Source organism: Buteo buteo, chromosome 10 (assembly GCF_964188355.1).
Source record: "Buteo buteo chromosome 10, bButBut1.hap1.1, whole genome shotgun sequence".
Lineage (NCBI taxonomy): Eukaryota > Metazoa > Chordata > Aves > Accipitriformes > Accipitridae > Buteo > Buteo buteo.
In genome coordinates, this window is record NC_134180.1 from 26,674,395 (window position 1) to 26,696,361 (window position 21,967).

The 21,967-nt window shown below is 36.0% G+C and overlaps 1 protein-coding gene across 2 annotated transcripts in view; it reads right to left on the reverse strand.

The window, feature by feature from the left end:
• Window positions 1-279: 279 nt before the first annotated feature.
• ZNF326 (zinc finger protein 326) overlaps window positions 280-21,967 on the reverse strand; it is a 29,535-nt gene continuing 7,847 nt past the window's right edge. For both annotated transcript variants that reach the window (XM_075039043.1, XM_075039044.1), the window contains 10 exons: window positions 20,247-20,652; window positions 17,367-17,565; window positions 15,516-15,550; window positions 14,513-14,600; window positions 12,100-12,214; window positions 10,883-11,030; window positions 10,462-10,561; window positions 8,961-9,091; window positions 7,859-7,954; window positions 280-1,006 (listed from right to left, as the gene is read on the reverse strand). In XM_075039043.1, coding sequence (XP_074895144.1) covers window positions 842-1,006; window positions 7,859-7,954; window positions 8,961-9,091; window positions 10,462-10,561; window positions 10,883-11,030; window positions 12,100-12,214; window positions 14,513-14,600; window positions 15,516-15,550; window positions 17,367-17,565; window positions 20,247-20,652 — 1,483 coding nt within the window. In that variant the 3' untranslated portion in view covers window positions 280-841. The remainder of the gene's footprint in view (window positions 1,007-7,858; window positions 7,955-8,960; window positions 9,092-10,461; window positions 10,562-10,882; window positions 11,031-12,099; window positions 12,215-14,512; window positions 14,601-15,515; window positions 15,551-17,366; window positions 17,566-20,246; window positions 20,653-21,967) is intronic.

The window sequence follows — 21,967 nt, forward strand, 5'->3', positions numbered from 1 at the left end:
CAAGTGTATTTATATATAATTTCTAAGATAGACAACAGTGCACAGCACGTAAATATACTGAAAGCTTGCTTCCCCAAGGCAGACTATGAAGGCTAAAGCACTTATCTGTCCTGATAGGTAGAGTCTGAATACATCAAAAATCAGCAATAAATGACATGCGTCACTAAGAGGCAACTACAAATTTTAAATAATTTCAATCGTGATATCAATCAAGATTTGATGTGAAACCAATTTGGTAGTCAGCATGGGGAAATACTTAACTACAGAGACTCTAAACAGTAACATTTCTTAAGTGTTTTATTGCTACAAACTGGTACATCTTATCACAAAAAGCTACAAGGCATATTATAACATATACTCTATTATACAGAGTGCAATGCAGTCCCCAAAACAGCCACACTCAACAGCACAATTTTTGAAGTTACTCATTCTTTACTAAGAGGTAAATATGATAAGCTTATGCCATACAGCTTTTGATATATTTACCCCACAGACCCGCCTTTTCAACTGATTAGACCAAAAATTATTATTATATCCAACTTTCAATACACACACCAAAAAATAGGATGCTTAAAAAAATATACAACACAATGTTTTAATCAGCTTTAACAGTCAGTTTTCTATAAAAAGCTCAACTAAAATAATCTTGATTTCATTTTAAACAGAATCAGAAACACAGAGGAATTATATAAACAAGTTCTCCACGGAATGGAATGCATGCATATGGTGGGGAATCTTCAACAACTTCATTTGAGACTATTAAAAAGTCTTAGCCACTTTAGAGCAGAAATAAAAAGCTGTTTTGCCCCTCCCCCCCCCAATATATTTCATTTTCTTGCACTTAGTTATCTTCAGTGTGGTCTAAAGTGAAGTCAGTTTGTTCTTCAGTTTCTTCTTCCTCTTCTTCTTCCTCTTCTTCCTCACCCTCAACTGGCTCATCAGCTTTGTCTTCTTCTTCTGTCTGCTGCTCCTGAGCCTGATCATTAATTTCAAAAGGATTTTCACCCTGAAACAGAATATTGAAGACAAACACTTTGATATTTGCTTCAAACATAAAATAAAACAATAGTCATCATTTCAGTGAATGAAAAGGGCAGCCAATAAGAAATGCTATGGTATTTTATACAGTTTTTTAATAGTTGGGGTGTTTTTAGCAAGAAAATCAAAACAGATTTGATTTAAAATTAGCAACACCTCCATTTTATGCACACCGTAAATTGGGATCCCAATAAACTGTTTTAATGAAAGTAGAAACGGCATTGAGAAAAAGCCAAATTATGGTACACACAAACTTCAGTTTAACTTCAACATTCAGTAAATTAAAATTACGTGGTTAAGTTTCAACACGCTTTTATTAAGAACTACTGCTGCTTCCTTTTTCTCCCCAATTAAAACCAAATCTGAACACGAGTTTTGCTCTGCTTTTCCTTAGTCTTTATTCACTCTGAATAATTCTATCAAAAAGACAAACTCTTCAGTAAATGAAAAAGAAATCTAGAATAATAAATTACATTGATTAGCCTGAAATTCGTTCCACTGTTTATCTAGAAAAATTATCAAGCAGATTTCTCAGACAGTATTTTAAATATATTGGCATTCTAGTTTCACATTTTCTCTATTTCATACAATAATTCAGTACAAGACATACCTCAGCTTTCACTTGTTTCAGGTATTTAAGAACTATGAATAATCAATAAACAATATAGAACAACAACATGAACTATTAGGAGTTTCTTCGCTGAAGCTTCTTTCATGTTCAAGCATCTGATAGAGCAAGTCTGATCTGAATATATGACACCAATCACTAACTCCACTAAGATTGGGATTTCAAGGACATTATTTAAAAGATGATTAAAAAAAAAAATGAGTACTAGGCCCCTTGTCCTTTTTTGCTTAAATATTTTTACTTCAGTTACATTTTTCAAGTAGGGTCTTCCAGGTGGCCTACAAATCACTGAAAAATTAGAAAGCTATAAAAACATTTAGCAAATGCCACTAAACAAAAACTTGGCTTATTATTCTAAAATCAAGAAAAAACATAAATTCAAATTTAAACAGTAATCCAAAGAAAGCAGAATTCTTTGAGACCATGTTATTCCAAGTCCCAGAATAATTTTATGCACACACTTTGTAATGGCCAGCCTATAGCACTCAGATGGTAATGTCTGTTGAGCCAAATCAACCTATAGCCTAATCAAAGACATAGCTGCCACATAAAATGCCATGAATAAGGCAGTATTTAAACTTCTTTAAGATACTAAGTTTGGCTTTTTTTAGAAGTAGATTCTCATAGGTAAGGTTCACATACATATAAAGCCAATATCTTAACTTATCTGAGCCCTATGAAAACAAGAAAACCCCACATCTCAGTTAAAACACATGCCACTTCTAGATGATCCACTATTGTCAAGCACCATGGAGCTACAGAACACCAAGGAGTATTTCACTGAATAGATAACACTGTCCAACTTTGAAATACTAAGAATATTTATTAGCTCAGTAAACCGTTTCATGAAAAGTTGTATGGAAAAGCAAGTGCCCAAACCAATTCAATTCCAACATCAACAGAAAGCATTGTGAAATAAAAAGACTGAGCATCCAAACCTTAATTCAATAAGGATTAGTGCAACTCCCCAAAATTGTACTTATCTACTTTCCTTTTTAACAGAAGTGCAAAAGACCTCCTGGCTGCAAAGCTTCTAGTGCCATTTTCCTTAGGTTCAGCCAAATATTTTCAATCCCATTTGTGTACAGGAACAAGGATTTCAAAAGACAGGCAGAAATAAGCTAATTACTGAGTTAAAAATAGTCCACCTGGTTAGTTTCAAATACATGCTCATCAGTAGATATGACAGAGGGAAGACAGCTATATTAAGAATTTCATATGGCCTAATAGAGAGCATTGTTTCCCAGCGAAAGAAAACAAAAGGTGGCCTCTCTCTGTAAGTGATTCACAAGGATATCAGAAGCCCTTTTATAGGTCTGGTACAAAAGAAAAGACTAGCATCCTCTCATGTCTAGGCTAGGCATAAAAATGAATTGTAGCTAAAGAATCAACTTCTAAAAGGACACTTCACACTCCTGCAGACAACTATTGACTGTCCCTGACTCTTGGGGACAAGCTACAGAAAATTCTTACACTTCATTCCTGGGGAGACAGTATGTCGCTTCTGGTTAACCTAGCAAAACTGGATTCAGCACACTACTTCTGGCTGAACAGATCTCTATACAATAATAACAAAAACAAACAAACAAAAAAATTAAGTTGCTTTCCCCAACTGCTTTTTCAGAAAAAAAAATGCATTTTTCAAGTTCTCAGACTAAGGAAAAAGTTACTGCCCTCAAGGGGAAAATCCTAAAGACTGCGCTCTTTTCCAGTGATGTAGCATCAGAGGCATCCAGCACACCATGCAGAGCCAATTTTGACACTAGTTAATTTTGACAGCCACACTGGTCCCATCTTCCCAGATGGCTTTAAAAAAACAAAACAAAAAAAAAAAACAGAAAACAAGAACAAAGGCACAGCACTGAACTCCTGCAGAAAGACTTTATAATGCCTACAGAGCATAAAAACACAAGCAGATAAGTAGTTTATTCCCAAAAGATGCATTCTTTGGGTTCCTTGTCCCTAGAATATTTAAATTGCAGAGAAAGCTTAAGACTGTGAACTGGCATTTACAACAAAGCTTCAAGATTCAAATGTCCCCTGAAACCACTCTCTACATCTATTTATAACAGGTCTCACAAACTTGACCCAAAAAGATACCAAAGTCTGCCTACCTAACTGGTAAACTTTAGAATGCCTTCACTAATACAAATGATCAAACAGTCCCAGAATATAGTGGTAGAAAATGTCCACCTCTATGATGCTTCTCTTCAGCAACATCCAAGCAGCTTTTAATCATAGACATCATTCTATCTAGGAAGTTCCAAATAGCCCAAAATTAAAAATAGTCATTACTTCATCAAGTGATAACTTTTTGCCTGAGAAACAAGATGAGGTTTTTTTCCTCCTTATTATAAAGGGACTTGCTACAGGTTCATAAAACTTCTAAGATGATTGTTTCAGAGTAGCCAGCAGGTGGGCTGTGGTGGATTTTCCCCCTTCCCCCCTCTTTAAAATATGGATGTAGGAGTATAAGGAGAAATGAAGAACACTGAAAAAGCATACAAAGAATACATTGGAAGCATAAAAGGGCACCACACAAGACCAAGACTGGGGAAACAAAAGGCTCTTTAAAAGAATGACCAAGGTAAGAAACAATCCTTTCAAGGTTCTTTGATTAAAACACCTATGATGAAGATATCAAACAAGAGATTAAGAGGAAAGCTTCCCTGCATGCACAGGACAGGATACAAACAATATGCTATTACTTTAAGCACTGAATTGGATTTTCAAATATAGGAATTGAAAAAAAAAATCATAGAATAAGATACTGTAAAAGATGGTCACCAGCACCATTAGGATCATAAAGATCACATGCAAGTCTCAACAGCTGGAAACCTCAGTTCTGATACAGTAGTGTTCTGGAAACTGAATGGAGAAATTTCCAGCAATGCAGACAACAGCTCCAAAGCAGCAGCAGTACAGGGAACAGAAGCAGCATTTCATGACAGAAGACACGATACAGAAAATAGTAGTCCTAGCAGTGGGGTCTAGCAGAAGACTGGAAGAATGGTACACATGACAGACTTATTCCAATACTAATAGATTCAAGGAAGCTGAATTAGTAAGTTAAGAAGGCCACCTTTAACAAATGCTATTCTCCACCATTATGATTCTTGTTGGTCTCATCATCGGCTGTGGCACTAACAACCACTGCCAAGCCCTATCTGGAAGTTTGTTTTTCCCTTTCCATTTGTAACTCTAGTCATTGACCAGAAGCATAACAAAGATCAGAGCCTTTATAAAATACCAGGAGCTCTTCTAAAGCCACGTCATCTAATTTACTGAAGCTGGGACATTAATTGCAAATGGCTTGAAACAAACAAAAACCACACACACACACACACACACACCCCACATGAGGGATTATCTTAGGCTAACTCCATATAGATCCTTCCATTTTCAGCGGACACCAGAGGTACCTTTACCATGTTAAAAAAAATTCAAAATAAAAAAAAATAAATAGCTTAACTCAGTGAAAATTACAAGGGGTGATTTAACCTTTACACCTTTGCTGCAGCTGACATGTCCAAGCTTATAGAATTAGCTGAAAGATTCAAGTTCAAGTATACATGTACAGGTAAATATTACCAAGTTCGCATTCATTTCTTAAAAAGAAGATTTTGCAGTGAAATTTGAAAATTTAAAACTGACTTCATAATTAAATGGTTAAATATGAAAATATTTGAAAACATTTACAGCCAAAAAAAAAAATCTTCTTTCTGCTTTCCTTTTCACAGCACAAACTAGAAACATGTAGTTAAAGAAAAATGGAAGTCGAATGTTTGTAGAATGACACATTTGAAACTAAGTTTGTTTAAAATGGATGCATCTATTTGCTTTCTTTCCTTTTGCACATACAGCAAATAGCCTGTGGAGCAGTCTCTAGTTGGAGAGAAGATTAAATCAAAGGGCAAAAGATATTTTTCATTAAGCCTTGGGTAGAGGAATAAGTCACAGCTAGAATGGCATTTTACTCAAAGGAAGTTGCGAAGGTGTCCCAGGTAAGACAACAGTTGTTATTGCTTGCCAATTAGCTCACTCCAGACCAGAAGCCATGATCCACTCCCTCATTTTCAGTCAAACATTAGCCAGAGCCTTCAACCTTGAAAAGTCTTTTACAATGCAACACGCAGCAAATATCCTCAAAATTGATCACCTGGTGCCAGGTGTCACCCAGCCAATCAACTTATACTACATTAAGTTGTCATCCTCCAAGCAGTTACACAGTAGTTTCATGGGGCAATCGAAGTGACTTAAGCAGAATTTTTTCACACAAAACCACAATAGGGGAAGGCGGGTCCCAAACACTGGTTGTGGTAAAGGGATGGATGACTACTACTCTCAGCAGGGTGTGGTTCTAGAAGGCAGTACTGGCCTCAACAGAAAAAGAGCTTTCCCCAATTCAACTTTATTTGGGATATGCATGTCTTCTAGGCCACACATTAAAAGAACAAACTCCCAAATATGCACAGAGAAATCCAGCAATGTAATAGAAAAGAAAAAAAAAATCTTTTCTCTTTTTTGCTCATGTCAAATTGTATCAATAGAGATGCATAAAAATCAGGAGTTGCTGACCTGCAATTTTGTTCTCCTTTTGTCAAAGGCATTTGCCATGTTGACAACCTGCCTTTGCAACTTGGTACAAATCTATGCAACAGCCTCACAGGTCTTCCCTGCTCTGAACTTCCTCCTTCCATGCTGCATATGCGGGATAGACACTTTCCAAAACAATGTTGGGTTTAGGGTTTTTTTTGTTTGGTTGGTTTTTTTGGTGGTGGGTGGTTTTTTTGTTTGGGGTTTTGGGGTTTTTTGGTTGGGGGTGGGGAGGGGCATTTCCCCAAGCCAATCTGCCCTTCATCTCAAATCAAGCTATTTTCAGCCGTAACAAGGATTTCCCACTCTCCTGGAAGACCGCAGGCACCAAATGCATGCATCGCATGCTCTGATTCATCATATGCTGTATAATAAAACTGGACTCCTTCAGTCTGCAGTTGATCATGCATTTGGATAAGGATGAGAGGGATTTGCATAACCAGAAGCCAGATAGATACATCTCACTGAGCAGGTGTTGCTCTATGTTAAGTTCAATCCACCCCAGCAAATACCAGTGCTAGGCATTCTGAATATGTCGGTGCTCTCCTCCTTGTGAAGACAATCTTGCAAATTTTATCTTCGTCAGTTTTCCAACTGATGAATGGCAAATTTCCATTTCCCCTTTTACCAGTCCCCCACTAGGGGGCTGTACGGGACAACGCAAATGCATACCAGGCCATAAGGAACACCAGAAGAGATGGCTGCAAAAGCTATTCCAGGCTGTGGCATCTGGTCATTTGCTACCTTTTCTTAACAGATATAGAACAGTTGTCAAACTGATTCATGCACCCAACCATACGTAATTTTGCAGGACATGACTAATTTGACATTTTAAATCACAATTAACTTCTGCACTGGTTCATACCTTGTCATATTTCTGCAACACAGCATTGCCTTGTCTGAAAGGGTCTATTATTGGGGCACAGGCAAAATTATAAAACGATTAAAAGTAACTACCAGAAATAGCTAACAACGGTACTACAGAAAAAGTCACTTTGTTGGCCCAGAAGGAAAAAAACCCATATTTTGCTATAATGAATTCACATATGTTTCTCAGGCCATGTATCTGTAACACAGGTTGCCATGCCTTTTAAATTCTCTGATCACAACAACTACTATTATAAGATTTCATTTTTTGTATGCTGCCATAAATCTTAGAAATTCTATGGAATAAAAAGTAGCTGAATAGTGTGTGCACTATACTTTAGTACAAAGCCACATGCTGGAGCCTTTGCTTCTAAACATAAAGACTGACTCACTTGTAAAATGTTTTGTGCTCTATAGTATTATGTATAAAGACACTGCTGATGCTTTCCTAAAGGTTGATTTTTTTTTTCATAAGAGCATCTTACTAAAAATTGGCTAGATATACATATAAATGGTAAACCAGAACCAAAAGCTAGTAAATCTGAAGGTGGTAATTTTTTCTGCAGAAGTTATCCGAGACTGACAAAATACATTAAAAGTATGTTCAATCTGTGAGCTACCTAGAAGGCAGAAACAGAAGACAGAGCACTGAGGCTGAACTCCATCAGCATGGAGGAAATAGTGGTATAGCAAACATTACAGATGACATTTTTTCCATTTGCATCTTACCTTCACATACAGCTCGTATCGTGCCTTGACTATAGGATTATTCAAGATACTGGTGGCAGTAAGAACGCTCTCCCTTTTTATTTGTTCTCTGTAGGCCTAAGAACAAATTTTACAGTGAATAATTAACATACACCTATTAGAATTGTCACACAGATTTGAATTCATCGTCAGTTTCTGTAAGGAAAATAATGAATGTATTGCAGCATGAAATGCTCATTCTTAGCATTTAAATCCAAACCAGATTATAAGCTCAATTAAGTTTGGTAGTGTTTATAGTTTGTTGGTTTAGCTTGATCAAAAGATATATTCACGTCTTGCTTACATAATGAACTACAACCACACACCTGTCTACAACCACAGTTACCTGTTCTCATCTACCATTAATATGCATGCTTTTCCATCACGGCCTAACATATTGTTGAAGATGTCCCTGCTCACTGCAGGGGGTTGGACTAGGTGATCTTTAAAGGACCCTTCCAACCCAAACCATTCTATGATTCTATGATATTCCATAATCACAGAAGCTCATATATAAACAAAACATTACTTTGGCAATCTTGCTTACTATGACAACTGTGATTTTTGACACTCACACTACTCTTTCAACCCTTCTACCAACCTTAAAAGTGTATCATTACAAATTGCAACAGGGACCAACACCATACTACTGCTAATTCTAAACTGCTCTCACTTTTCTTCAAATTAAGAAGATAATAGCCAAGCAAAAAAAAGACACAAGGTTTGTTACTTTGCTGGAAACATATGTATAATGTTTTGCAATGTGAGTAACAAAATCTTTCCAACACTTAATGCCACTAAAAAAAAATTCCCATAAAATAAAGAAGTCATTCCTAGTAACCTCCTCAGGACTTCCTACTGTCAGCTATTAAGCACACCAACATTTCATTAATTGGGGCTGCTTAAGCACTGACTCCTTAATGAGACATTATGTTTACAAAGCATAACAAGGACATTCTAGCTTTCTAAAAGAACAAGCAATACCAACAAGAACTTAGAAATTACTTGCACCAAGTACCATAACACTTCTCACATACTATTAGATTATGCTTGCTTTTTTTTTTAGCAATGTGTCATATCTTACTTGTTTTCCTTTTGTGTGATCAGGAGATTTTAAGTGCTGCTGAACAGAACTGTGCAATGCAGGAACGTACACACTGCAAGCACTGCAGTGAACAGTCTCAACTTTCATCATATGGTCATCAGCAGTAACCCCTGCCAAAGAAGATGCAACAAATCACGAACACAAAATGTGTTATTCTAAGGAAGTGGAACAGGGGATTGGTGTTTTATACCAGAAAATTAGAGCTCTCAGTTGTTAAACATGTCAAACTGAACTACAGGGGAATATTCACCCAAATTCAGGCACCAAAATTAGACTCTCTGAAGGCAGTGTTGAAGGAGGAAGTTTTTCACTTGGATACTCCAACTCCTTCTCTTAACAGACTATGTATAAGACCCAGGCAATTATGTTTGCTGTCTGAGGTTATGATATATGAACAACTACCTGCCTAAATAGAGGGAAATAAAAATGATACAACAATCAAAATGAACTATTTAATGTATAAAAATGCCATCTACTTAAAATCAGCAATAACTAATATCCTTAATACACATTTTAATACAAGAAACAAACAAAGCTTCACCAAAGCAGTTGGATTTACTTTACCCCTCATAAGAACAACCAACTTATTTCCTTGCCTCCTCTCATTACCAGGAAGAAGCACATGAATCCAATTACTCTTGCAATTTTAAATATTAGTTTGCCAACAAAACACTCTGATCATCAAGGCAAACAGGCCCTCCAGTACTTAAAGAAAGTACACAAAAAGAACTTGGGAGATTGTTAAGATGTTGGCTACATATGGTTTTAAGCAGCTTTTAGCATTTAAATACAAATTAAGGTAATATTCAAATACAGTTATTGCCTAAAGTAAAGGCACTCAAAAGATGTCCCCTCTGGCTCTAACACATCTTTGGAAATTCCTCAGCCAAAGGATACAGTGGAAGGATACAGCACAGCAAGGCAGGGACACAAAAAATGCTCTAGAAAACTGCCTGTAGGGCAACCAAGGGGAAAAAAATTCAGGCCAAGATGCACCTTGGGTAGCCAAGAAAGTACTCAAACTCCTCCTTTTGTCAGTGTCCCTCAAAACCACAGCAACTATCCCACTTACATTATCCAGATCCTTGCCATCATATTTAACCACTATCACCTTACTGCTTTATTACACACTCTCTTCCAATCTATCTGCACCCACCTGCTGCCTCTTCTCATACATTATAATGAAAAAGACTGTGGCAAAGCCCACGTAATTCTGTTTGTCAAGTACCTAGCACAATGTTATCTTACCTTCCGAGAAGGCTACCTGGATAGCAAATATAAATAAGGTTTGCTATCTCCCACTGTGCTTACTTTCCACATTGTATCAGACATGAAGCAAGGAATCCCAACCAGGTACAAAAAAGGTGTGAAAACTAATTATTTTAATCCAAACATTTTATCAAATTCAAAGAAGAATGAAAGGAGAAAAGGACAAGCAGAGCTCCACAATATGCACTTTGCCATAAAAAGCATTACTCACCTTCCATTATATCTTTTTCAGCAGCTTGAGCATTTTCCGTTTGGTTACTTGTCTGTTGCTTACGCATAGCTGTCTTCTTGAATTTATTCACCATACACTCCTAAAGAAAATCAGAAAAAAATATTGTAAGACACCTGATATACAATTGTTTATAGTCCAATAGGAACCTATATTTAAAATATTACTCAGAATAGCTCTGTAACAAATAGCAATTAATTGCTGTTACTTCTTAAGGCACTACTTTTAATTGTAAAAGTAACAGACTCTGAATTTGCTTCAACTTTTAGAAATAAGTGCTGTGCCAAAAGTCCTCTGCAAAAGGAATAACAACGATAAATTAAGCATATTTTTAAGATAAATGGTAAATTTTAACTACATTCTAATGTAAAAGTATTATATAGATCAAAAATAGTTGTCTTACATGAAGAAATTCCATCACTACTTTGTCAAATTTGGTTTGCTTCTGGATATGATCCAATGTTTCCTGGTGAGCTGCACTCTCCAGATGTGACTCAATTTCTTTTTCTTCAAATGTTCGAAATTTGCAAAATGAGCAAGTAAATGCCATTCTATCAAGAGAGATACATTAAATAATACTTATATTAAAGAAACATTCTTCCCTCTCTCCTCAAAATTATGAGGACCTGACAAACCTAACCAGAAAAGGAATGGGAAAAGTGTTCTTTAAAGAAGCCTAAGTGAAGAAGAAAAAAGAAAAAAAAAAATAAATCCAGTATTACAGCATTATGAAGGGTAACTCCTACAAGAACCAAATATAAATCAGGCCAGTCTGAGAGTAATGAATTATCTATGCAGAAGATAAAAACCGCTGAAATCAGAAGCTAGCCATCTAAAAGTGACATTATTCTGTGAGTATACCTATCACAGCTCTCTAGTTTGTGTCACCTTTTGTAGTACTTCTCATAGTCAAGCCAGTCCATGATTTCCTAACTACAAATAGCCAAAAGAATTCTTTTAAAGTTCATTTTCCATACAAAAACTATATAGTCTTTGTAAGAAAATATAGCCTCCTCAGTACAATGAGGAAAAGGCACTAATGCTATGATCATATACTGCACCGACATAGAACAGTTTTGTACAGTGCTGGCCCTTAGCCCACTTGGCTGTGGCAGGACCAAGAAAAGTTACAGAACTATCTACTTATTTTTGCTACAAACCAGCTCACTATACATATAAAACCAGAATAAAGTCAATTTCTTACAGCTTATTACATCAGCATGAACATATATTTAACTGAAATATATACTTCAAAAGCAGTACCATTCTAAGCTGCTTCTCAAGGGTGCACTGATGCATTTGTGGGGGAGAAGAGGTTAGGAAATTGTGTCTTTTCTGATACAGCAGAGGCCCAGTGAAACATCCAGTCTTCTAAGCCACAGGATTTGGGGACTGGGTTTTGGTTTGAGTTTTTTTTCATTTGTTTGGGTTAGTTTTTTGGTTTTGTTTTGGGGGTGGAGGGGTTGAGGGTGGCAGGGGGAGGGGTTTTTTTGCTCATTTCTTCATTGCATTTTATTTTCCTAAAATCACTCCAAAGGGGCTTTCAGGAAAGACATATTCTTACAGAAGAACAAAGAGGAAGAAAAACACTGCACACAAGACAGAAGTTATAGCACAAACCTGTATCCATCACCGTATTTTTCACTGTTTTTTTCCCTTCTACGCCTTTGCTTCTCTCTTCTGGCCTCAATTCGCCGCTTTTCTTCTTCCTCACTTTTAACTTCTCCTTTGCCATCTTAACATATAATAGAAGAATTTTAAAATGCTACATTCGAAAAAAAACAAACAAAAAAAACCCCCAACAAAAAGAAAACTCAAACTAACAAACAACTAGTAAAAGTATCTGTCTTCCCTGTCTCCTCCACAAACACCTCAAAATGCAGAGAAAGACCCTATTCCAAAGTGGTTCAATGGCTTATTTAAATGCCAGAGAAGTTTTGCTTTGTTTTCTTCCTCTGAAGACAACCAATTTAAACATTTGCTTCCAACAATGCAAACTTAGTAGTTAAGGGGTTACACTCTAGATTACACTCATAAAAGAAAGGAAATTTAGAGTTAAAGCAAACCTTACCCTGTTATGCCTAGTTATTAAAGGCCTCTTCAAGCAAGGGAAAGGGAAAGGGTACCGAGGGTGCACAGGAAAAAACACGCTATTTAAAACTCTCCATGGTTTTACAGCATCATTGCTACCATCTCTTTACATAAGAAACTATCTAAAGCCATTCTCTTCTGCTGAGAAGGCAGTTTCCAACACCAAAAGCAAAGGTCCTCATAAAGGAGACAAGGCAGTGTTCCATTAAGGTATGGTACCCAACCTGAAATTCCACAACTTTATTATTTTTTTCCCCACTAGACTTTGCTTGATTTCACAGAAAAATGTTCCAAAGATTTTCAGCTGAAGAAATAAACACGTGAAGGAAGAGCCAGCTGGGGGGGGGCAGAAACCACCACACAACAAAAACCCAAACAAACCTTCAAAGAACTTCATTAAATTATCACCTGGCATGTAAGTAAGAGTGCAAACAAATAAATGACTAAAAATTAGTTTTGCAACATTAAAGACTTCTAAGGACATTGACTTTTTGCATAAGCATACTTATGTTTGCCTTTCCTATGTCTGCTTATGGACAAAGGGAAACAATTAAGACTATTATTCAGTGAGTAGTTTTAGAGCAAGAAAAAGAGGATCACTTCGTTTTCTTTCTCAGTTCAACCTCAGGAGAGAGGTCAGCCTCCATGAAATCTGCCTCCATCCAAATAGCAACAGAAAGGAACACACAGAAAAAAAAACAAACAACGAAAACCCCAAAAAGCACAAAACTTGCAAAAAGCTCTGTGGCTCTAGAAGTGTCACTGAGTACTGAAAACATCTCCACCAACTAACAGCTTACACTTCATTCCTGATTACCCCAAGGTTTTTCATTTTGTAGCAAAGAGTTTCAAAAATTACTCTAATCTGGACAAGAGAAAAACTCCCATCTGAAAGATTTTTTTTTTTTTTTTTTTTTAATGCAATTTGAAAACAAAAAAACAGCCACCCACCCACAGAGGCAATTCCCATTACTAATCTCAGGATTTAAATTTAATTTAGTGCCTTACTACCAACCCTGGAAACATGCGAAGGATCACTTGGTTTAGTGCTGTAAAAATCATCTGGTATGACCTTCTGTGGAGTGAAATACCCCTCAAGCTCACAAATTCAAGTGCCCATCCTGTTACAAGCTGGGGAATGGAAGCCTGAATCTACATATAAACTGGGACTCCCCAGCGGGGCTCCCACTTTCCTTCAGGGCACTTACACAAACTTTTAAAAATGAAAAAACCACACAAAATTTAAAAAAAAATTAAAATTACTACTATTTCAAGAAAAGAAACTCTCATCAGTTGGCTACAAATTTCCAGCACTCATTAGATCAGATTAGACTACATATGCAATAAGGCAGCACACATGGGAAAGGGGACTAAAAACAGTTTCAGCTTTAACACTGGATTTCTTTGTGTATTTGTTTGAAATCACTACATTATACACTTTAACTGATTTTATGTAAACTAATAATTAACCTGTTTCACTAAGACTGCACATGAAGTAGACCCCCTGCTCTTGAGAGCAGCTCTCTGAGTTAACTAAATCCACTTTTATAAAAGTGACTCACCTAGGATTTAGGGGTAAGGTTGATCAGCTAATGGGATAAATAATAGGATGTGGTTGAGGAACTGGTGGGATAAACAATATTTAAGCAATGGAATGGCAGAAGACCATTTACATTAATTTCACAAAAATTAAAACAAGTCAAACAATGACAACATACAGAGATGATCAGAAAGCAGTCAGACGATAAGCATGTAAAGAACAAAACAAGTGATGGATGGATGTTACAATCATCTTCTCCATGGCCTAAATTTAGATACTCTTTAAAAAAAAAAAGTCATGCTACTCAATAACTATTAGAGGTCATACATACAGGCTTACTAAATCTATTCACTCAAAGTCACACAAATACAATACCTTACCTGACAAAGCAAACTGACTTACCTCCAAAAGTCTGATATCCAAGATCATAAGCATCTCTTGTAAAGTCTTCATATATAACAACTGCACCACTTGTGTCCACTTCAATTTCCTAATAAAGTCAAATCCATAAATTTTGTAAGAAAAAAACTAACAAAACAATGCCATTTTAAATCCAGAAAAAGACAGAGCAAATTACTTTATTTCCAACAATCTGTTACTTACTATTTTTATCAAATATGACAATGGAAGAAAGCAAACTGAGTATCTAGTTAGACTCAGTGTAGAAACACTTCAAGCTATGCATTCCTCTTTAATGCCTTGAAGTCTTTGTGAATTAGTTTCACAATCAAAATTCTGTCTTCTACATAAATATTCTGACTTCCAATTCAGACTTCTAAGTATTTAGTTGAGAATATGTTAATACTGCCACTCAAAAAGGAAAATATCATTCCAGTCTTTCAACATGGAACAAGGATATATATACAGGCTTAGCTTACTAATCGCAATCTTGCATGTTGTTGCAACTGTCTTTCTGTAGGTAGGAACTAATCTCTGTGCCCTATCAGAGGTTCTTTTTTTATTTACCTTCTCTCCTTAACATGTCTTATCCATTCTCCCTCACTGCTATTTAGTAACCTCTCTGTCATCTTGTATTTAATTTCCCAAGCCACCCAAGCAGGTCATAGGTGTATGAATTCAAGCTGACTACTCATGACAACATGAGATGTGTTCATATGACAGCTCTCTGTGCGTTACAATAGGTAGGGTCCACAAATACACTTCAAATTCATTTTCCATGCTATATGCACAAGCTGTATCTTTCACTCTAAATCAGTACGGATTTCAGACTGCCACCAAAATAAGGCAGCTTTAGATAAAGTAAAGAAAAAAATTATGTTTAGAAAAACTTATAATGTTAAGTGCTTAATTTTTATAACTCTAGCTTAATAATTATTTGTATTAAGGTATACCATGCAAACTTCTGAGAGAATCACAAGCATTTTCCAATTCTGGGAATCTTTACCTCTATCGTAGAATCCTGGAAGGATGTCTTCATGTCTATGAACATAAAATGAGGAAGAAATAAATAATGCAAAAGTGCTGTCACTGTCAATTCATTTTAAGGCAATAAGAATTTTAAGAAAAAAATTCAGCTTGTTATGCAGCTAGGACAGTCTACATCTACAATTTATCATATTTTAGTAATAATACTAAATGTAAAATAAGTTATCCTTAGGAATATAAACCAAACAGTCTTCTAGAAGCAATCACCTATATCTAACTCCACAAAACAAGAAATTAAAGACTGAAATTACACTGTAATTTGAGATATATTTTCATACATATATTATATACCAATTGCATCCCATTTTCTGGTAGTTGTCACCCACTTCTTAGTTTTCAACTACATGATACTGCTTAGAGCATCTTTCAATTCAAGTTTCAGAAAATTGTCTTAAGCCACCCAACAGTTTTTTTCCCTCAATCTCAGAGCCACAGGACAGGTTAATTAAAGTGCATTCTAGTAGGTGCTATCTACTCCAATTCTTAAAGTAACTTCAATATTATATAGTACATTGGTCCTTGAATTGTTGAAATCAGTGAGGGGGAACAGATAACCAACTGGAAGTGCTCTGTCTGAAGGTAGTTTAGAAAAGGAGAACCTACAAAAGTACCAAAAGAGGAAGAGCTAAGAGGGAGACCTTTGAGATGCAAGTCTTTTGATATACCTGGAGATGTATTTTACAGATCCATTTTGTCACAACAAAGCTGGCAAGTCCAGCAATAATGTTTCCTACACAAAAGGCAGAGAAACATGTTCTATATACCCAGTGCCCAAAATTTTTACAGTACTGTTGAAGTTAAAGTTAAGGGAACAGTTTTGCAATACACAGTAGTAGAACTAGAGTTACAGAATCAAAAATAAAATTTTCATGTGGAAGTTTCTGCCAAGTCTGTGCATTTACCTTGCAAGCTTTGAGTTAAAGTAATTTTAAACATTTTTCAGCTGCAATTTGAAACCAAACTAAAAAACACTGCAGATCCAAATTAATGAGAAAATTAGAAGCATAAAAAACTAAAATTTGACTGCTGTACATGCTGTTCATAATATTTAATACTCAAGTTTACATTCCCCCAAACCAAGTAATTTATTCAAACCTCATAAGTGATTTTTTTTCTCCAGCTTTGCCTGCAGTATCAAAATTATTAGCTGTAGGACATCTTTAGGGAAGCTAAACAAACCAAGCACCACTAGTACTTTGCAATCTGTATTTCCAGTTTATCTATCATATTTCCCGTTCTTCTCTTCATCACGCCATTTCATTTACAAGAAGGAGCAATCTCTCTCTGCCTTTCAAACTATTCTGTAACAATTTTCACTGTTTTCTCATTTTGCCTCCCTTTCCCTCTCCTCTTCACCCAGACTTTATGCCTTTGTTTTAGCTGCATTGCAGCTGATGTACTACTTTTTATATCCATCAAAGTATTTGGACAGCAGGGCCCAGGCTCATGCAAGGGCACATTTTAGTATTTGTCAGGCATTGTCACTTAAGATAACCTGAGATCTGAAATTATTTTCAGTGGTGAAAATTTGCCACCAGAAGTATCATTATAAAGTCTGAATGAAATAGTCTTCAGCAGTATATATTTAAATGCATCAAAATATTCAATTTCATTCAGCAAATTGTCTCTGCAGTAGAAGAGTTAGAAGAGTAAATTCAGGAAATCTGTTGTGGAATACTTCAAAGGTAGAAAATGAAGAATTACAAAACAGCACATACAGCCCTCTTTTTCAATATTAAAACTAAATAATTCCCAATAAATAAAAAATATTAGTAATTTTAACTTAAGAGTTTTGGCACTTGTTACTTACTAGGTGATTTTTTCTGGCTCAGCTTCAAAATAGGTTTTGTCATTTTGGGTTTCTTGATAAATGTCCCACCAGGTTTGTTATATGGCTGTGGTATCATTTTTCTTTTTATTCCTCTAGCAGCAACTGCTGCAGGACTGGGTTTGTTATGATAGTCAACAACAATTCCAGGTCTGTGCATTCCTCCAAAGTCTCCCATATGCTGAAAATTTGTGAAATCAAGAGAAAGGTATTAGTATATGAAATCTATAGAAATAAAAAAATTAGTTGGTACAATACAACTGTGAACTAAGTATAACCTGCGTTCTAGAGCAAAATGCAGGGGAAATTTAAGCTCCAGGTTTGATGTTGTGTTGTGCAATGGCTTTGTGGGTGTTTGTGCAGTAGAATGAATACGTATGTATAAACTGTGTTTCTGCTTATTCAGAACCATTGTCCAGACAATGAACGTGTCTCTAGCCAACCCAGTTTTTGACACTTTTGTCAGCAGCCCTTAAAAAAAAAAAAAAAAAAAAAAAACCAAAAAAACCAAAACACCCCCACACAAACACCAAAAAACAACCCCGCTTCTTTATGCCAAATTATTAGCAGTCATTTGAAAACTGAGTAAAGAAGGTTGTCCAGCGTGGAACAGCGATTAATTGAAGAAAGCTCATTCTTTACTTATCTCTCCACTGAATTCAATAGATTCAGAATTTAAAAGTTGGGCCTGAAGGGAACAATACAAAAACATGGCAGCAATAGGAGTGAAAATTCAGTTGAAAGACTAAAACCTTCTATTATTTCTAAAATGCTGTACAGTCATTTGTGGACACTTGTTTATAAAAGTTAACTCTCTGAAGACATGGAATAAATGAGTAATCTGAAGAGGGAGAATTTAGGTAGCTGCAGTATTTTCAAAAGCGCTAACATACTTCCTAATATTAACTCAATTATTTGAGTAATAAAGGGCATAAAAGAGCCCACTGACTGGATGGGTGACTTGGATAAGCAGAAATGTTTGTATAGCCATGAGAAGAGAATTAGTATTACACTATCAAAGTTAAAAGAACATAAAAATAACTTCAACAAACTTTGTGAAAAGTATGACTTTTTTTTTTAAGCAAATTTTAAATGACAAGACAGCATGTACCAAAACAGGCACTTTTCTTAATCAGAAGTCCATGCAAAAGATCTCCATGTTAATTTATTTAGTTAAGATAGTTACAGAACTACCTAGCATGTACACTTACACCGTACACATATAAATTTGACATGAAGTATGGACTTGGAAAATTTCAAGTTGGTTTGTTTTTTTTTTTTTAACAGTCTATCTATTAAAGGTGCAATGCATTTTACATATGGTAAGTAGTTTAGCCTTTACATTCTCCTTTATTACATAAAGGACTAAAAAGATAAATTTAAAAAAAAAAAAAAACAAAAAAGAAATAAGGCTACTTTGTTGTAACTCTGCACAAAACTTTCAGATCTTCTGAAAGGATGGCATCCAAGCTTAAGAACCTAACACTTTCAGCTTCACAAGCAGAGAAACATAAAGATTAGAATCCATTTCTCATACCATGCTACATGTTAGCTAGCAGCCATGTGCAAATCTGAGCTAAAATTTGAATATGGCAACTATAGTACTCAAGAATGCTGCAAAGTAGACTTTCTAGAACAAAATCACCACACAATTAGGCATTTAAAAGACCCAGTAAAAAATAATCTTCCTCTACACTTCAAGCTACAAACAAGTTGTATGATTTAATATTAAAGAATTGCTTCCCAAAGAAATATGGCACGCTTAAGAATTTTAAAAGGTAAGTTACACCTAGAGGCACAGGCAGAAAAGTATTCACTGAACTCTTCATTCTCAAAAAAAAAAACAAAAAAACAAAAAAACCATAATCAGAATTGGGATTATAAAACCAAGATAAAGGGACACCATCAACTTAAAGTTAGTACTTCTTCAGGATTTTTTTTTATTCTCTTCTGTTGTATTTTTTTTTCCCTAGTTCATTTAACACCACGCATTACTTCTCCAAACTGTGATCCACTATTGTGTGTACAGTTAATGTCACTGTTTCTCGGACATACAGTTTTTATGTCCTACACTGGAAAGGAATCCACTGAAAAGGAGTTAGAACATTAAGTCTTCAAAACAAAATAAATACAAGTAACAGGACTAGGCACACTATCTGGAAATTAATCTCAGTTCTGTGAAAGGACCTGATTTCAAGTTGATGATGCCCCTTTAACCATGTTTTAATTTTCAAAAGAATCACTGTAACTGCTAACCACCCACCTTTGTCATTTCCTCCCCATCACCCTTCCAGTACACAAGTCAGAGTAAGAATTAAGTTTAAAAGAAGACTTGATGTTTGCCAAAGCATGTGTTCAACATATTAAAGAATTAGCTCAACTTTTACCTTTACAGGAAACAAAAACTACTCTAGCATTCACAACCTGGGTTTTATTTTTTGCTTATACATTGCACCTTTAACCTACTCAAAACTTCAAAAGACTTTGAATTAAACTTTTACAATATTCAAGAATTTCCCCACCAGCAGCAAAGATGCTAGTGTTTACAAGGAAAAATGAAAGTCCTTTTAATCCCTTTTAGACCAAACCTATTACTTTTTTCTTCACCTTTCAAACAAAAGGAGAGATTTAACAAACCTTATCAACTAGTCTTCTATTACTCATTACTTTCAACAGAAAGAGGGACTGGGTTCTACTTGAAGACAGCTTCAAGGGGGTAAACAACATTGTCATCAACCATGATAGTTTGCTTGGACAAAAAACCCACACTGTACTGAACAGTGCATTCATTTTAAAGCAGTGGTCTTGAAAGGGTTTAAAAGAGTGTCTAGTGAAAAGAATCTGAAAAGATTCTGTACTTACTCCTCGGCCTCGGCCTCTGCCTGTTGATGGTCCTCCAAAAGCATCATAGTTTCTGCTTCCAAATCCACTTTCAGGATAAGCAGGCGTTCCTCTCCCCCGAGAGCCTACAGGTGCAGGCTTCATATGGGGTGAAGAAAAACTGCTGTAGGAAGAGTAACTCTCTCTTCCTCTGTCCTCCATAAACCCAGGCCTCAATTTTGAACGGGAGTAAGGTGCTTCCCAGCTAGACCCGCCCTGGTTTCTACCTCCGAAAGAGTCAAGGCTATTCCGGTAGGAGTTGTCAAATCGACCACCATAACTACCTCCGAAGCGGCTTTGTTCGGGTTCATTATAACCATAGCCAGATCTGTACAGATCTCGCCCACCCAGAGAAGACCCGGAGTCGTAAGACTCATAAGGTCCAAACCTGGAAAAGTTGCACAGTGAGGAGAAAAAAAAGTAAGCTTACTAATGTTATACATTTCAAAAGACAAGTTATCAGTTGACATTTATCAACTAAAATCAATTTATTACTATACTGGTCCGTACAGTTGTGTTATTGTTTAATCTTGATTAGGGCTGGGCAAATCACACTATGACCAGATAGAAAGCTATCTGAGCCATTTTTGCTACAAACAATTCTAAAGTTCAGTATGCCTGAACTTTGTTTAATTAAAATTTTCAGCAACATTTATTTACTAAAACATTGTTAGAGCCCAGCCCTAGTCTCACAAAAATAATCACCTGCAGACATTCATAGGCTAGTCAAACTCTCCTTTCTTCAAAATCATGCCCTCATATTCTAACAGTTAAACAGCAGTTAAAAGGCGGCTTAGTTCTGAACTGAGGAGAAAAAAAAAAACAACTTTTTTTTTAAGTGGTACAGTTGTAAATCTTAAACACCCCACAGTTCTAATTTTACAGGAAAAATACACGTGCTCTTCCATTCATATTTGTACTTTTTGGAAATTTTCTTTCCTGTAAAATTCAGTCTCCCAATCAAAGAGTTCATGATCTTCAGTGTATCCATCTTTCACTTGCAGACCATTAAGTCTAGCAACTCAGGATTTTTAAAGTCTACCCAATGCATGCATAGTGGACAAGACAACAGTCCTTGGAATTTCATAGTAGGGTAACAAGGAACTGAAATCTTTAGTTATTTACCAAGAGTTTGCTTTACCAGGGGTTGGGGAAGGGATTGTCAGGCTAGAAATCATCAATATTTGTAACCACTTGGAAGGGAAACACATTAGTGTCCCTGAAGGGTTATAATAGGGTGATTCAGCAGGAGTTGGGAAAGACAACCCCTTGACTGATAAAATATAAACCAGAACAGACTCAAATTACTAACTGTATCTACAGTAAACTGAATGCCTTAATTTTAAAATATGTTAGTCTCAGAAGACCCACAGCTACAGGGAAAATGACACTATCTACAGAAAGAGCCCATGCACAATATTAACGTTACATGGCAAGAAACATTTTGGTGTTGAAGTAGTCATTCAACCTCAATCATATGCAGATTACTATATGGTAGGTACAGCTCATTCCTGAATCTCTGCTCAGACTTTTAAGTCAATCTTAATGTTCATCATTAAACAAATTATACTTAACTAAAATGTTTAACAGAACCGTGCGGCAAAACACAACACTTCTCCAGCCTCCCTACTTAGTACTGTCCTTGCCCAGTGGCACTACGGTGACTACACACAAGAATCATACAGTAGTCTGACTACAGCCAG